The sequence below is a fragment of the Bombyx mandarina genome, chromosome 16 (assembly GCF_030267445.1).
Source record: "Bombyx mandarina strain Sakado chromosome 16, ASM3026744v2".
Classification (NCBI taxonomy): Eukaryota; Metazoa; Arthropoda; class Insecta; order Lepidoptera; family Bombycidae; genus Bombyx; species Bombyx mandarina.
The window spans coordinates 1,119,238-1,137,996 of record NC_143222.1 but is presented as its reverse complement, the minus strand read 5'-3'; the positions used below and the strand labels follow the sequence as shown (position 1 = coordinate 1,137,996).

Here is an 18,759-nt window from a genome sequence, read left to right as displayed (position 1 = left end):
TAAGTGGGCCTTAGTTCAGTTGGTTTTCAGTAAGATCAACCAAATAAATCTGATGACACCACCTACGCTTGTTATGTACCTACCTAAAACCTTATCGTGATAAGCTTCAAGTTCACTGTACATGTGGTTCGTAGAAAACAGCCTCAAAAATATCGTTTTTTATTAAAATAACTAACAATAAACAACCTATAATGTAAACATTGTTTGATTTTACCAATTTGGTCATTGCTGGGAGACCTGAAAATTGGGCTCATGAAACCTTCTTAGGTATTGTAATTTATGCCCAACACTAGCACTGTAACGCCAGGCCCAAGTTTGTATGGATTTTGGGTTTGTCCTTTGGGAAAAAAGTAATGGCATTATTGCATCCACAATTATGTTTAAGTGTACTTTTAGTAATCATTCTGATGAATTCTTGCTTAGCCGAGGCTCTTCACCAGTAGTTAATAAATTTTTAATATAATGAGTAGATATGCTTAATTTCAAAAGTGCTCACAATTTTGTGTAGTTCGTTTTTAAGAGCATAGATTAAACACTTAATTGTTTAAGAGTGCTACTATGTATCGACCTTTTCTCTTATTGCGCTTGTAGGCAGACGAGCATACGGCCTATCTGATGGTGAGTGGTTACCGTCGCCCATGGACTTTAGCAATGCTAGGGGGCAGAGCCAAGCCGCTGCCTAACATGGCAATACCCTAAAAGTAGCTCGTACGAACTTTGACCAATGTCTATATCATTGACCTACTATTGTAATCTTTTCTATTAGGAAAATTGGTAATTTCACAAAAACGTTATAATTTTAAATCATTTATTCACAACTTAAACAAAACAAATTTACAAGTGCATCTGAGAATGGAATACATTTTGCACATAAACCTAGATTTAGGAACATAGACAAAGATTCTAGATTTTCTCCGTTCGTCTAGAATTAATATTACAATACTTTGCATTTCGTACAATATACTTACCCTTCAGGGGCGATACTAAAGGCGAATTTACATTACGAAATTAGTGGCGTGAAATTAATTTCGTGACATTAGTTTTACCAACAGTTTCACGTGTAATATATGTATTTAATACTTTCGTAATGCATACATTAATTTCATGCATGCAAATTAGTTTCGTGCCCTGCGCGATTTTTTGGTGAAATTAGTGTCATGCAACTAATTTCATAGTGTAGACGCGACGTGAAACTAATGTCGCGAAAGGGCCTGCGCTGTCCGGACGTGTGTATTGTTAGTTCGAACGCGCTTCAAGCGTTGAAAATAGCAAACTAACGATGGAGTACAGAAAAAAATATAGATCTTATTAATGAATATCAATGACAAGGGTCCCGAAACACCTACAGTAAAAAATCAAAATTATCTTCACTCATTCGAAAATAGTTTTTAAACTCTCAGGATCTTCATCTGCTAATTCAGAGACTAACTTCATTGCACCTAAATGCCTTCTTGTTGACCATCCTCGAATCTATCAACTTTTTTTTTTCTTGAAAGTATTTTTTTAAGTTTATAGGTATATAAGCATTTCTTTAGCTACATTGAATATAGCAAATTATAGCTTTGATGCTGAAGGCGCCATGGTTACTGCGATACTGTGGATTTCGCGACACTAATTTTTTAACGAAATTACTTTCGCATATATCGAAACTACTTTCGTGAAACTGAGCTCAACATGCGTGACACTAATTTCGTAATGTAAACTCCGCATAACGGCGCCATGTACAAGGAAAAACTCGTGAAGTTTTTTTTTTTTTATATGATTAAAAGATTACTGGTGGCCCGGAGGCCTTTCCAGCTTCACCAGGACAGGTGGGCGAGCAAAGGCTCAGCCAGGAGGGCAACTCGTGAAGTCCAAACAGATGAGACATTCAATCTATCATTTCCACAAGGTTTATAGTGATGAACCTGTGCAAGGCTTAAAAGACGAAAGGGATATCTTCCACCGAGCTAGTTAAATATTGCTCGGTAGAACGACGATCCCAACGTTGTTCGGAACTTGTATATATGCGCTTTATCTTGAAAATGTCATAAGCGAGATTCAGGCATCTGTCAAATATCTTGCGTTGTATAATGGCTACCGTCACAAACCAAACTGAACCCGCAAGCTAAAGCGAAGTGAACTCCTACGCGCCACTCTTCTGACGGTGAGTAACCGGACGCACATGACAGATCTCGTTTTGTATTACATTGCCTGCTGTGTACATTATCAGGAAGAGCATGTATTTTCTATCGGCAGTCTTTTGTTTTGCGTCAGTAAGCAACTACCCTCGTCGACCGCTTTGAGAACCTTTTGTTTACAAATGGGAAAATATTTAAAGGCGTAAATCTCTCGGGTATTGGAGTCGGCTAATTTGAATAATAAGCCGTAACGCATGGCGCACCTCAAGAGTTGAATTAAATGAAAAAAAAAATTAAAATATTCGAACTCTGATCTTGAACCCACGACCCCCAGGGAGGTGTGTTATGAAACCAATCGCCCCATACCAAAATAGTTTAATAAAAAAAAAACTGGTTTCGAGCTCAAATTTCACATAAGTCAATAAAGCGACTAATTTTCAGAGTTAAATATATATACTTGACACGTGTAAACTATAACATTAATCTACAATTATTTTCAAAGATATTTCTATCTACTTTTTAATCAAAATATCTCTTTTATTAATACATTTTTAATGTAACACTACAATCATTATTTACATATATTTTTTTTTAATATTAATAACATTTTCGACGCCATCAGTGTCTTCAAAATTTACCACAAATAGAATTACATTGGCAATCTTGTGTAATTTCAAATGTTGCCCGCATTAAATGTTCGATTTACCAAACGAAATCTGACATTTGAACCGTTACAAATGTTTTGTGTAACTAGACATATGATTGATTGCCCGGGTCAGAACTTGCTCAGCGATGTCCCGGGCTCTCCACTGGACCTAGAGTTCCAGTCCTGCCAACCCTGGGCGGCGTGTGGTCCCGGGACACTGCTGAGACACGTGAGGTCGAATCTACCTCTAGCCTACAATTTTCTAGATAAATTCTTTGAAGAAACGTTATCCTACAAATGGTCACAGATCTATAACTAATACCAATTTGATATTGTGGATATCCGACCTAATGTCTCTTAGGTAAAGAATTAATCGACAGTTTAATTATCTATTGACACATCTAGCAGTGTCAATTGAACAATCTCTGCACACAGACAAATCGGTAGACCATGCGGTGTCAAGTCTGCCCATGCACTAAATGCAAAATAAGTATGCTCTGAAGCCAATCGCCTGGACTTGACCACGCTTACCGTCTCACAGTCTGATGTCGTGCGGTGAGCAAGAATACGACCGTTCAGATTTAGTTGAACAAATAATCGTGATAAGAACTTAGGACATGTGTGGCTTGGAAAGCTTTGCAATGAATGCCAGCACTGCAGTTCCTGCGACATTTGCGAGCTTGAGTTTTTGACAGCCATATAGATCACCAGACCCCATCAGAATATCTAGTAAACTCTGGAAAACACGAATCTCAGTAAGATTGAATCCATTTCTAAAAGACCTAAAATACTAAAACATACATTAACAAAATCTAAAGTAGCCAAAGTTAGGCAATCCTAACGCCTTAGTAACAGAAATCGACATAATTACTTCAATGCGCCCCGTAGGGCACCGGTGACCCACACAACAGTCAACGCGTTAATTTTATTATTCATATATCTAGTTCTAAAATTGTTTGTGTTGAAATTACTGCACGAGTGAGCCCTATGACGCTTAACATTAACATCGACACATGCAAGGAATAATGTTGTAAATTATATGTATTTAGAAAAGGCTGAATTACAATGTTATTCCTTGAAAATGTCGACTTATTACATTCACAGCTTTATAAATCATAACGCAAATTGATTTCACAATTTTCTACATAGTAATAATATAAAAAAAAAAACAAAAACTATCCATTATAACTATCCTTAAAAATCCACATTTTGTATATATACAAATACTAACAGTATAGTGTCCGTTGGAAGCCTTGTTTCATATGTAGAATTCGTTGATTTTATTCAATGATTCTTCTGTCGATATGCAGAGAGGATCCAATAGTTATATTAACACCGCAGAATTAACACAAACTGATAGCACAACACTAATGTTGTAGATTTATCACTTCACAAACATCAATGCCACTTCTAAGACTTGCTATGTAAGATCCGACTGCACCGGTCTCTGGGGACCTCACAGCCAAAGACCCTAGTTGCGCGGAGACAGCAATCATATCATTCGGAACAGACACCAACTCCACATTTAAGTTTTTTAGTAACAGTTCAGAATTGTCCCCTCTGGAAGCCAAGCCCGACTCCTCTCATGGTGTGTGTGGTGGCGCGGGCCACCTCGTACTGCGCTTGCATGGCTTGGAACAGTTCCTCCTGTTTCTTGATGGGGTCCACTTCCTTGCTCGGGGCTGCTGGTGGTGGAGCCGCAGCTGAAAATGATGATGTAATGATTATATTATAAAATTATTGTTTCTATTTTATTGCTGTGACTAAGTAGACAAGCGTATGATGCACCTAGTGTGGCGGGTAGCGATCATACAACGCAAGATATTTGACAGATGCCTGAATCTCGCTTACGACATTTTCAAGATAATGTTGCATACAAGTTCCGAACAACAACATTTTGACCGTCGGTCTACCGAGCAATATCACCCGCTCGGTGGAAGATCTTCCCTTTGTCGTATATCCTACACCTAGTATAAGTGTATGGTTTTTGATTTAATAAAATGAACATTATTATAATAATTAATTAACGAAACGGAAGCTGATGGTACAAAAAGTCACAAAGGCCTTTCAGGGACACAACCTTCAGCAATGAGGTATGCACTAAGAAGAAAGAAATGGGACGTTATTAAGCCGCTCGTGAATAAGTGTAGGTATGTAATTGCTTAGAACAATTGTTGGCTGCACGACTTGAACAAAGGCAGAGGCGCATCACTCGAACCTAGAACGGGTAAGTACCCCTGTTCTGCTTATCTCAGGCAAAGCAGTCTGCATTCAATTTAAGAGATGAGAGAGCTGAAACACTTGAGACTTCAACCTCATAACGAGTGGTGACATTACGATGGAATATCTATGGACTCTACGGGCACTTGTCGTCAGGCAGGCCGTGAGTCGTTTATCCGTCTAGGTAATAAAGAACTCCATTATGTCAGCATTTCAAAAAGTAACTAAGGTAACCTTTCCTTTTGTTGTAAACAATAATAACGGTTTCTAAGTGGTCCTCACCAGGTTCCTTGATGCCCATGAGCCTCATGAACTTGGAGACTTGTTTACCGTCAGCGTCCTGCGCGAACCTAGTGCCCGTCCACTTGGTCGCCTCTGCCGTGTCCGCCTTACTCTTGTTTGCCCAGAGGAGCTTGCGTTTTTGCACCTAGACAAAAAAGTAATTGGTGGTATCATTTCACTGCGACAAAACCACAGTCCCGACTGACTTCTACAGCGGAGTGGTAATGTGTTTCGATTCAAAGTGAGACAGCCAATCATGGCATGTATCAACAATATAATTGAGAATTCTATTTCGTTCAAGCCCTAGGTAACCACTTAACAACCTTGAGCAAGTTCATCTATCAAGTGCAATAATATATATTGTGTGGTGTTAGTATATATGAAGAGGTCACTATAGAGAAAACTTGAATCCTCATAGATCATCTAAGAAGTTTAAGTAGTGTAGAGCTTGATAAGGCATTGGATTAGAAATGATTGTTAACTGAACAAAGCCATATATATCAGTGGTTTATGTTTTCGGTCAAGATTGAGGGGGAATTCTTAAATGCTATCCTGCAAAGAAAATCGTGGAATACAATTTTTGGGTACATATTAAATAGACTTTTTTTTTACAAATTAATGGTCTCTTTATCTAACACTAATGAAACATGACCTAATTATTTTTTAATAGATAATTTCTACGGTTGCTCACTGCCAACCGTATCGACTGAGACGAAGCTGGACAGACACTCACTGGGGTCACGGTTACCTGGTCGAGCACCCTGGAGGCCTGCGTGTCGGCTGGCAGACCGGCCCGCAGCTCGCGCGCCGTCGCCATCGTGCCGTCGGGGCGCTTGATCTGTAGACCTGCAAAGTTACATAACTTAGTCTCATCTCTTTTTTTTTTTTTAAGGGATTTTATGACCTGGTAACTAAGACCTTTAAGTCATGTCTTATTATAATTTATATTCTTATTTTTATGAAAAATGATAATTTCGAGTTAAATGAAATGAAGATGATTATTTTGAGACATTGATCAACTGGGATGAAATAAGATGACATGGGATGAAATATAATCTCAGTAAAATAGTGGTCATTTACTGAGATTTTTTTCAGTGAACTTTTTGGAGGATCCGGAGAAGTTACGTCCAGTGGCTTTGTTTCATTTTCTCACATTTGTGCACTTTCACAGATATTAAACAGTTAATAAACCACCGTTATAACACATTTAAACCTGAAGAAACACTAAATAGACAAAATAAAACAAATCACACAACTTCACTCCTCGCGTTCCCGCCAAAAGTCCTCATCTCTTTACAAAGTCGAACACAGATAACAACATTAAATTACCAATCCACAAAATGTACTCTGCAATCTCTAGGATATCAAAGTCAAATTTCTAAGCACAATAAAATAATGTATACAGACTTATTCAAAATGTTTGTGATAAAAAAAAAATGATTTAATTTCATTTGATACACTTACCCATTTTCTCCATAACTTCAAGTTTCTTATTGACTTTGTAAGATGTAGACCTGAACTCGTTTGGAGGTGGAATTGACACAGACTCTCGTCTCTCACTCGAACTATTACTGTAAAGGACAAATAATAAATTGGTTGAAGTTTTACTTAGTTAAGGTTAGAATACAGGTACACTATGGTGGTTTGTTCTCAATTTATGCAATAAAATTAATACAGTGTATATTGCAGGTTTTTTTTTCTTAACGTCTTTTTTTTTAATTGGTTAGTTGGATGAACTCTTTTTTTTTTTGTTGCTTAGATGGATGGACGAGCTCACAGCCCACCTGGAGTTAAGTGGTTACTGGAGCCCATAGACATCTACAACGTAAATGCGCCACACACCTTGAGATATAAGTTCTAAGGTCTCAGTATAGTTACAACGGCTGCCCCACCCTTCAAACCGAAACGCATTACTGCTTCACGGCAGAAATACCGCCGCCCAAAACATATTACTGCTTACATGGCAAATTAGGCAGGGTGGTAGGTGTCACCTACTCGTGCGTGCTCACAAGACGCTCTCATCATTATCCTGCCCTTCTCCCAGTCACCTGGGGTCGGCGCAACAAGTTTTCTCCTTCCGTACTCCTCTATCATATACCATTTCTTTGCTCACTCCCCTCTTACTCCAATCCATCCATGTCTTCTTGGGACTATCTCTTCCTCTAAACGCTCACAAGACCATTACCCATCACCAGTAATTGCGCAAGCTATAACTTTTACACATCTTAACAAGTACGAAGATATGTCACTACCTGCATAGTAAGAATGAAGTGTGACTGGATTTCACTAGTTCATACTCTATGATGTACGCTGTGGTTACCTGGGGGCGTGCGAGGAGGCGGGGCCGCGCGACCGCGAGCGCTCCCGCCGCTCCGGGTGGCGCGCGCTCGACGACCTGCAACACAGGGCGCACATCTTATTTATTTTTTTATTGCCATTGTAGGCAGACGATCATATGGCCCACCTGATGTTAAGTGGTTACCGTCGCTCGTGGACGTCAGCAATGCCAGGGGCAGAGCCAAGCCGCTGCCTACCATACTTCTACCTATGCTGATAGCCTTGAGAGGCAATTTCAGCTTCTAGTTGACGTGTAGCTGAGTTCACGGGGGTCAAATCGGAGTGTTGCTAACACTGGCCCTAGAAAGAGCAGTGCTTCGCAGAATCTAGCACCGGATCGGAAACGCGACCCACTGAGAAGATCCGGCGAGAAACTCAGTGGGCTGTGTCTGTGGATTAATTCGCATTTACTCGTCGAGCCCTTCGTCGCTTGCGATGGGTTCGACGAGGACGGTGACCGGTGCTTGTGGTACCTAAAAGCACCGTTAATGGATCGGGAGGATCTGTAATGACGTGTTTAGTGCGACATCGACTGTTTACCATTCGGTCCACAGGATCGGGTATGGAGCGCACATCAGCGAGCTGTACTACATCACTCAGTGCAAGATTATAGTGAGTACATCGGTGGATTACTGGTCAAATTAATTGGTTAACGATAATGTTTTGTTCTAACCTCTTTTCCTCAGACCTCCGGCTGTGCCTGTCCCTCTCTCTCTCCCTCTCCCTCTCGCGGTCCTTATCGCGGCGGTCGCGGTCAACGAACCTTAAATTTTAACCTTTCATTTTAGGACCTTACAGGATAAGTTTCTTCAGCTGTTAGTCAAAAGCTACCGATGCGTGACTTCGGTCTCCTGAAGCAAGTCATATGTGGTTACAATCGTACAGCTTACAGAGGGGGAACACAGCTCGGGAGCTATTTTCTTACCGGGCTCACCACTGACTTTAAGTACTAGTGATGGGAATAGTTTGCGAACCAACAGAGTTAGTGGAGCTGCCCATTTCCGCTGCAGAGTCATCAAATGTTACAATTTTTGTTTTCATTAAACTGAAACCATTTGTCTCATTGACGCAGTACTTGTGGGTTCCGGTAACCAGTTAACAGTGCGTGACCTTTGGTGCATTCATTACCCCCTGATATTATTACATACAAAACATTGCATGTTTATACTGTAGGCCCCCTATAGCGGGCACTTATATTGTAACACAAGTTTCCCCCATAACGCTGTTAATTCCTACATACTATTTCTCTACTACGAAATTCATATAATTCGTACAGTGTATGATTAATCTCGCGTATCTCCGCACATTGTCTCAACAGTGCATTTATAAAATTAAATTATTTAATTAATTTTGTGTTCATGATTTTCGAATTGTAAAAAATATTTATTATATAATAATATAATAGGTTGGGGAAAAGTCTTTTCGCATTATATGTTTCGGTCGGTTTGTGTTTATGTTTCGGTATCTTCAGAATTCTTTAGGCAGTGTCAGATTAACATCACGAGAGGACTGCCAAAACCAATTGTGGCGGTATTTTGATCAAACCTACAAGATGGTAAAAAGTTATCGAACAAAATGGTATACTTTAGTTAAATGTAAATAAACTATATTTAAAAATGTTGAGAATTTTCTAAAAAAACGCGAAGAAACTTTTTCCCCAACCTTATATGTATATTACGTACAAAAAGGTGTGGAAATATTGAAAAGAAAATTAAACATGATGGATTTGTTAAATAAGGGGTTGTGTGGGGCCACACGGGCAGACTGCTGGCGACACTGACCGGGGCGAGGCGGCGTCCCTGGCGTCGTGCGACCTCTTGAGGTCGTGTCCCGGGGGCGACGTGCCGCCAAACGGCTTCAGATCCATCAAGGCTGGCACCTGTACAATAAAATTGATTATTATATACCTTTTGTCATAACATTTAATCATATTAATCATTAATTTAGAAGATGTGAAAGAAGACTATTGTAATCTATACAAATAAATAAAATTGGAGTGTCTGTTTGTAATACGAAAATAACCGCTTTTTACTAAATACGTAAGTATGTATACCACAGTACAGATAACATTTTTTTTATTTTATTTGTCTGTTTTTCTGTCTGTTTGTTCCGCCTAATATCTGGAACGGCTGGACGGATTTTGACGAGACTTTCACTGATAGGTAGCTGATGAAATAAGGAATAGCTTAGGCTACTTTGTTTAGACCAGCTTCGCCCCGCGGCGTCGCGTTACTGAGTCCCGCGACGTTACCCGCGGTACGACAATAACTTAACATCGCGGGACTCAGCTATTAATAATAAAATTTAATGTTTCCGAAACGAAGCGAGGGCGGGTCGCTAGTTACAATTAAGAATCTTAAAATTAAATATGTATTTTGTTCTAGACTCAACTGCAACAAAATATGGGAATGATATACATAATTTTAAATAGAAAAAATCTTGATAATGATCTATTGTTCTCTTTGCTATGCTTGATTTCGGAATACCGGATGTGTTTTGATCAGCAACCCCGCGACACTGGCGGCTTGCACCCACCTTACTGTCGTCGGGCTTGTCTCCTAGCAGGCCTCGCCTCGACGAGCTGTCGCGGCTGCGTCGGCGGTCTCTCTCTGATCTGTCAATTGAGTTTCAACCGTTACACCAATATAAATATCTTATATAAACCAGATTTACTTAGCTCATTTTGTTCGTCATCCATAATATATTAAATACGTGAAGAAAAAACTTTATACCCCTTTTTACCAAAATTGCAAGGACGAAGGAGTATGAAATTTCCCACAGTGTATAAGGAGTAAAGAATGCTAATTTTTTTTTAAAAATTATGTATAAGGAATACATACATTAAATTAATAAAAAAAAACATTACGCAGATATACTCTTTATTTATAGTCCAACATTTATTAACGTTTAAAGTCTGTGATCAAATTGAGAATAGATTAACATTGTTTTTAATGTAATTTGTCTATAGTATAGTCTCGGTGAAACCTGTGATTATAGAAGTATAATAATGTTCAAACTTATAATTTCCATTTATTATAGTCGAATTTCGACTTTATTTTATTTTATTTTCTTATTGCTTATATGGGTGGACGAGCTCACAACCCAGCTGGTGTTAAGTGGTTACTGGAGCCCATAGACATCTACGACGTAAATGCGCCACACACCTTGAGATATAAGTTCTAATGTCTTAGTATAGTTACAACGGCTGACCCACCCTTCAAAAACCGGGGGACCACTAGTATTCAGAATATCGCAATTGAAACGTAGCAAGCTCAGTGTTGTAGTGCAGTACCTGTCCCTCCCGCGCTCCCCCCGCCCGTCGCGCCGCGCTCTCTCCCTGTCTCTGTCCCTCCCGCGCTCCCTGTCCTTGTCTCGGGAACGCGCGCGCTCGCGACTCTCATCTGAACAAAACGACACCGTGTTTTAGTAATCTTATTTTAGTGTGTGCAGGATATAATTTATTGTTAGTGCAATTCAGTCAGTATCTTATATTTAGCGTTAAATACGGGTTTCTTAGAAGCAATTTTGGTAACGCGAACAATTACATTACAGTCTCTATATCCGTTCCGTGTCTATGATGAAATAGACACGCATATTCCTTTTTATTATTAGCCTTTATTGACATTTCTAAAAAATATAAATAATATTATAACTTATATGGCTCTTTTTTTCTATTTCAATACTTTATGAGATTCCGATCGTCCGGAGAGCTCGCTGGAACTTCACTAACGGATTGGAGAGGCGGTAGTGCTACCACTAACGCCCCTCCAACCCGGCCCAGTGGAAGCCGACTACGGACAAATTGACCCCACGCCTGATCCCATCCACTTCTTCGTTAAAATTCAACGAGTTCAAGGCCCACCTGGTGTTAATTGGTTACCGGGGCCCATAGACATCTACAATGTAAATGCCGCCACCTACCTTGAGATATGAGTTCCAAGGTCTCAGTTTTTACAGTACAACGGCTGCCTCGCCCTTCGAACCGAAACGCATTACTGCTTCACGGCATAAATAGGCAGGGCGGTGGTACCTACCCGTGCGAACTCACAAGACGTCCTACCACCAGTAAATACGCAAATTAAAATTTTTGTTTGATTTTTATTAGACGATGTTATTATTCCTAAACCATGGAAGTCAATCAGTGAATGTTACCGCCCTTCTTCGCGTTATTCACCTTGTATTCACAATAAAGTTTTTGTAAATAAGAAACTCACTTGAACTGTGTCTTTCTTCCCTTTTGGAGTTCGTCGATGAGCGTGGCTCGACTGGGGGCAGCTCGGGCTCCGACTCCCCACCCTGCGAGTCCTGCGACAAGGAACATCAAGCTTTGAACCTTTGGAATTACTTTGAATTCCCAACACCTCGCCCGTGTTATATTAGTCTGATCTCTGAGAAAAGAATCGATTTTTTTTCTTACGAATATACAATTAAATCAGTTACTAATATTAATGACTAGCCGTACTCGCCCGCTTCGCTGGGAATTTAAAATTAACATTATTATTAGGGAGTCCAACACTCATATAAATATCAGCCTATCCATTAATTACATGTATTCTCTACATAGATACCAAGTTTCAAGTCAATCGGATGCACGGTTCAGTAGTTATAACGGAACATCCGTAAAAACCACTGTAGATTTATATATTAGTACAGATATAGATGTAAACCCAATGCCAAGAGACTGCCGAGCGTGTCCGTGAGCATTTGCGAGCATTTTTGAGAATATGTTTAAAGCAAGCGCCAATCTCAAACTACGAGCGCTTTAGATATTTGTTGTTATTAATTCGCTTAGGGGGACCGAGCACTTTCGGCCAGGGGCTAACTGGTAACCAATGCAAGGTGAATGCCACCATCTACCTAGGGACATAGGTTCGAATCTCAATTGCTATTTCCTCACGCTTCGAACCCTGACAATTGAACTGTTTCGCGATAGAAAGAGACGGATATCCGTGCGGTTTCGCGACCCCATGATGTTGTTGTGTGTGTTTGAATATTTATCTTTATAAATAATACGTATCGAACCTTTAGAATTGAAATGGCATAATACAAAATTCTTGTTTTTTTGGTAAACGCTAAAAATTTTAATTTTTCAGTTTCGATTTTAATACTTTAAGCATTAAAGCCCATACCTTAAAGTTTAAGGTATATGCGCTTGATTTATAAGAGACAGATAGTGTAGTTTGTCCTTTTCTAGAATAACATTAAAATTCATTTTTAAATAAAATAAAAAAAAGTTTTATAACTTGTTAGTATACGTTATAAGTTATGAGACGTCAAAGTATAAAACACATTTTCTTAAAAAATGTAGTTAAGGCCCTTCAATTCTAACAGTGCGATATTGTTTTTATAAAATCGGTACCTAGCGCTGTTGTGACCGATCGAATCGATAGGAAAGTCATTATTGAAATAAAATTAACGACTTCAAAAATTTCCGGGATGACGACAATCGTATTACGTGCTCCGGTAATGAGCTTCGGTGATCAGTTCACAACGGTTAGTTTTTTTACAATAGTAACCGCCGACTTCTTCGAAGTTATATATTCCTTTTATTTGTTTCGCATTTCACTAAGGGGGTAGGACCTCTTGGGAGTCCGCACGGGTAGGTACCTCCACCCCGCCATTTCCGCCGTGAAGCAGTAATGCGTTTCGGTTCGAAGGGTGGGCTAGCCGTTACAACTATACTGAGATCTTAGAACTTATATCTCGAGGTGGGTGGCACATTTACGTTGTAGATGTCTATGGGCTCCAGTAACCACTTAACACCAGGTGGGCTGTGAGCTCGTCCATCCAGCTAAGCAATAAAAAAAAAGGTGCGTGCAGTGTAGCCAACCCTACAGCATTTACTGTAGATCTATAGTATTTTGGAAATTCTGTTTTTACTTTAGACCTCGGAATCTATTTTTATTTATTTATTTAAGATGCGGCGTCATCTATTTTATTTGCTTAGTCTGTGCACTAAGTCCGTTTCAATAAAACCTACTACTATCGCATCGGAGGTAATAAGTCAACTGATTTAATAGTTAGTGGTGGTGGTAATTCTGCCAATGCCGGTCCCAAGCCCGGATGAGAAGAGGGTTTTTTTATTTTTTTATTGCCCTTGTAGGCAGACGAGCATACGGCCCACCTGATGGTGAGTGGTTACCGTCGCCCATGGACTTCAGCAATGCCAGGGGCCAAGCCAAGCCGCTGCCTACCGCTTAATACTCTCCACAAGTCTCGTTTGAAGAAGGACATGTCATAGCGCTCGAGAAACACCGTGGAGGGGAGCTCATTCCATAGCCGGATGGTACGTGGCATAAAGATCTCTGGAAACGCACTGTGGATGACCGCAGTGGCTCCAGGTAGTATGTATGAACTCTACTCCGATTGCGGGCGGTGCGATGGTAAAATCGAGATGCCGGTATCATCTCGAACAATTCTTCAGAGCAGAAGTCCCTCCGCAGACCCAGAGGTTCCAAACGAACGGATTGAGTTGGAGTTCGAACTTTCCACCGTAAAACAGTCAACACCGAATATTAATGCGGCAGCGGTTAATTAACCGGACCCAAATAACGCATTAACGGCCTCCAAGAACTAAATCTTTCTAAAAGCACTGCCGTGGGAAGGACGCGGGACCCCACCCTGTGTATTTTCCTAAGAAAGCCTCATGAGGTCACAACCCTCAGCATTGAGGATTATCGACGCAAGAAGGTTAGTGGTGGACATAGTAAGTGGATCGATCGGTCTTTTTTTTCTTACTAGAAAATCCCCGTGAATGCTATGACCATCGAGTTAATATATTATTATTGATTATATACTAAGCTGTGCATTCTGTAATTTGTTTGATTACTCTTTTTTTTATGAGACTTGACCTTTAATTTGATTAAAATCTTGGTGATTAAATTTTCTGGAAGTAAAGCTTCTTTATGCACACTTGACTTGGCTTTTCTACTTTTTATTTATTTCAGGATTGCTGATTTTTAAGCCATTTTTAGTTTTTGAGTTTACGAAACTTGTTGAGGTCGAACGGATTGAGTATAGGCCCTTTTAGGCCTGATATTTACGAATTTAAAATTTTAATATTATGCTGTTCCTTCTTCGTGGTTGCCTTTCGTGAGCGTGTTAGGTTAAGTGATTTGTTCGTATCTATAATATACCTATACATTTGACCACGTTATATCTAAGAAAGATACTAGGTTTGGTTTAGAGATTGAGGAATGGTGGCCTTGACGATTTTCGTGCTTCACCAGGATGGGCACAGGTTCCGTTCATCGGGATGGGATTTGTTAAAAACTTCACAATTGCCTTTACAAGTACATCTACTAATGGATCGGAATCGAGACCCGCTGAGAAGATTTGTCGAGAAACTCAGCTGGCTAACGCTTCTATGAGATCATATACCCACTCTGAACGACTTTTTTATATTGTCAGAAAAAATAATAACACTGGTTTTGTTGGATTGTGTTTTTTTAAGTGTAATCGCTTTTTTCAAAAGGTTGGCTTTAAAGCCATACTTTAAAAAAAAACCACCATTTTCTAATTCTTAAAAACTAACTATTAAATTAAAAAACCACAAATCAAACAAAAAAAACTTCCACGTTTCATTATATTCGTGTGAGAAACTGTTATTGAACACGTTATCATCGCAGCACACTAACGTGATAATAATGCCTACTGCCATGTCACTGATTTGTAATGGATAAATACAACGGACACCCAACAATAAAATCCCTAAGTCATTGTATTGAAGATTGTTTGATACTAACTAAATTAACCTCTCTAATGCTAGCATTTAGTACATTATTTCTTGGGTATTTTTTTCTGCAGACAGCTAATCTATTTCAGATCTTGGCTAAGCGGTTACCAAAGACCACGGACACAGCAATGTCAATTGCCTTAAACTTTATAGTTTTGTAGTCGAATATAATTAACGACATTACAAAAATTACAACCCTAAAATCTATTAAAACAAAAGAAAGAGTAGTTTTAAAACAACAAAAACAATTTCATTATAGTAAGTAATAATACAATTGTCGTGTTTTTTGTTGTCTTAAACCTAGATACTCACGTTTCGAGAAGTTTCGTAGACAAGGCATACTATCGGTGACATCCATTTCTGTAGCTCAGCAATGCCCAACGGATTTTTGACTTTTGCTTTTGTGTCAATTTACAAATTGGGTAACCATACAAAATAATAAAAGTGTTAATATCATTGTTGAAAACAATTAAGACGTATGAGGATATGCAATTTTAAATTACTTCTGCCAATTTTTGTTTTAGATTTTTTTTTAGTTGATTAACGAAAATTCACGAAATGCAAGTGTTGTTTTTAATAAAACAAATTACAAAATTGTGCTTTTTATTTTTCGCAATAATAAAATAACACTTTTTTAAACTATCTTGGGTTGATGACTAAATTCTTCGATATTTTTGTGAGATATAATAAACATAAGTAAATTAACCGGTCATGTTAGATCAATACATAATTATGTAGGTATTTTTTCCCACTTCGTAAAGTATTTCAGTCCAAAATCAAAATTACAAATTTCTCTAATCAAATACAATGCAGTTATAATATTTTTTAAGTGTGTAATTTACCTCACTCATGTCCATGTTGACGTCATCGTAGTTCGTATCATCTTCCCGGCGACGGCTGCCCGCTGCCACCTACAATATTCAGTCTATCGTCAAGCAAAGAATGGTGGTTAATAACTGGTATTGCTATGGTATACAGTGGAATCTACACAGTTACTTCATTACATTTTCTATTCGACAGTTCCTGTGATTCAATAACTTTCATTGCTATAGGAAGGACTTCCACTGGTGGTAGGACCTCTTGGGAGTCCGCACGGGTAGGTACCACCACCCCCCCTACTTTTGCCATGAAGCAGTAATGCGTTTCGGTTCGAAGGGTGGGGTAGCCGTTGTAACTATACTGAGACCTTAGAACTTATATCTCGAGGTGGTTGGCGCATTTACGTTGTAGATGTCTATGGGCTCTAGTAATCACTTAACACCAAAGCAATAAAAAAAAAGGAATGTTAATCCCCAATTTATGTTATGTTACAATAAACAAAAAAGGTAATTTTCTGTAAGAAATGGAATATTTCTATACTAATATTATAAAGAGGAAAGATTTGTTTGTTTGTTTGTTTCGAATAGGCTCCGAAACTACTGGACCGATTTGAAAAATTCTTTTTCCATTAGAAGCCGACATTGTCCCTGATGAACTTTTTTTCATTTTTTTTATATTATTTTTTTGTTTTCATGTGTGTTTTAATGTTTCCGAAGCGAAGCGAGGGCGGGTCGCTAGTGATTTGATAACTTGATTTAGTGATAGCATATTTCTACAGCAGCAAAGATACTGTATTTTCTGGCATTCAGTATTAATATCACTTACATTTATGACTTAAGTATGTGTTGTATACAATGAAAGCCTTACATGCTATATGGTAACTTTAAGTTACATAACTCAACTTGGTTACACTCAGAAAATTAGATGAGATACTCATACACAGATGGCAGGAAGTAGTAATTGGAGCTTAAGATGTCTCATAATATTGCAGGCTGATATTGTTCATTTAGATCCTCTGACATTACAATTACGTGGGGGGTGACATTTGAACTAGCAACTAAACCTCACTGAGTCCAAAATTCTGATCACACACAGTGATAACTATTAAATACATAATAGCCAATGCAAATTGTATCCAAATATGCAATGCAAAAAGAGTTGTGGTTAGCGAAGCCCGTTCTTAAAATAGGGTTCAATCCAGAGACAGGTGGTTTACAGCAGCAAAATAACAAAATCAGGTAGGAGAACTAACTCTACACAGCCTTTAATGAGGATTTAATTTGTTAAAATAACAGTTTTTGTGTATATTTCATATTGATAGTAAATAATATTTAGGCTGTATTTAAATTATCTTTCTGTTTTATTTTTAAATTCAGAAGTATGTTATTTAATATTTATTATAAAAAAAAGAACACAATTCCTAACCTAAAAGTACATGTTATTATCCGCAACATGCTTCGTCAGATTACAGAAATAAAGTTATCAGCAACATGCTTCGTTGTTTTTAAATTATAACTTTAATTTTTCTTTTTTCATAATGTGGAGTTTGTGCAGCAATTCTTCCTTTTCCATTCAGGCCTATCAAACATCATCTCTGCACTCACACCCTGCCCTTACATATCTAGGTACACAATCCATTCAAGTTTTTTTTTAGAACAACCCAACAATTTTTTTATCTAGCAGAGAATCTTTTAGTTGGCTTCAGTGGATTAACTTTTAACTATTATTTAATTGCTCATTTAATTTAATTTAATTGGTAGCTGTATAATTCTTAAAATCTCCCTAATTCTTAAAAAGGTAACCTAATTACAACTAATTAGAGATGTTCTAAAAGCAGCTACTTTTAGTGAAATAGTAGACACCGATTGAAAATTTTATAATGCCTGCTTATGAGTAGGTTTATTGAATAAATTAATAAATAAAGATAATAGAAGACAAAAATTTTAAGATTATTAGATTAGGTTATAAGAATCTTAAGATAAAATTAGTTCTATTGTTAAGCTGAATTCAACTTTTCCAAGGACATCAAATCGCAAAAAAACTTACCGTGGATTGTTGAGGAGCGCTTCGTTCTGTTTCTACGTCATCATCACTTCCGTAGCCCACGAGAGAATACATTTTGCCAGCGTACTAATTTAGCTTATAGTAACTACAGTAGAATCACACAAATTAGTGATAATTCAATGAAATTACGAAATTATGTAGACAAATCAACAGTTTTATAAATACACGCCGAAAAGATGGCGGCGAAATTTGCTGAAATTTGACATTTGGCTATGATCTGTTTATATGTCACATCTATGATCTGGTTTTTCAGTTGATTGTCAATTGATAGTAGCAGAGTAGTAGTGACAAATACTAGTAGTAGTAGTAGTAGTGATAGAATAAATACGACATACCTACTATGTATAAAAATCCGAGGATCAAACGAATGAGAGTTAATTTTGCATCCTATGCACGGATATTATTCTCACTAGTATTTAAGAAGTCAGAGTTCTAGGAAAACAATAATGACATAGTGCATACGTCTCATCGCCAATGTATCAGACTTCAATTTATTAGAATTAAATTCAACAAATTCTGTATGTTTTTCGCAAACT

The 18,759-nt window shown here is 38.2% G+C and overlaps 1 protein-coding gene across 5 annotated transcripts; it reads right to left on the bottom strand.

The window, feature by feature from the left end:
- Nucleotides 1-791: 791 nt before the first annotated feature.
- Nucleotides 792-18,441, bottom strand: LOC114241734 (uncharacterized). Of its 5 annotated transcripts, none has more exons than XM_028172700.2 (13): nt 18,206-18,441; nt 16,183-16,251; nt 15,653-15,738; nt 11,820-11,910; nt 10,898-11,006; nt 10,141-10,219; nt 9,387-9,484; nt 8,279-8,368; nt 7,589-7,663; nt 6,733-6,839; nt 6,002-6,114; nt 5,269-5,413; nt 792-4,469 (listed from the first exon to the last, which is right to left on the bottom strand). In XM_028172700.2, exons 3-13 carry the CDS (start codon nt 15,692-15,694, stop codon nt 4,312-4,314), a joined length of 1,107 nt encoding a protein of 368 aa, XP_028028501.2. In that variant the 5' UTR covers nt 15,695-15,738; nt 16,183-16,251; nt 18,206-18,441; the 3' UTR covers nt 792-4,311. The 5 variants fall into 5 exon arrangements, with proteins under 5 accessions (XP_028028501.2, XP_028028492.2, XP_028028510.2 ...); XM_028172691.2 differs by having other exon boundaries at nt 16,183-16,265; nt 18,206-18,246; XM_028172709.2 differs by lacking the exon at nt 15,653-15,738 and having other exon boundaries at nt 16,183-16,265; nt 18,206-18,440.
- Between the last annotated feature and the right edge of the window lie 318 nt (nt 18,442-18,759).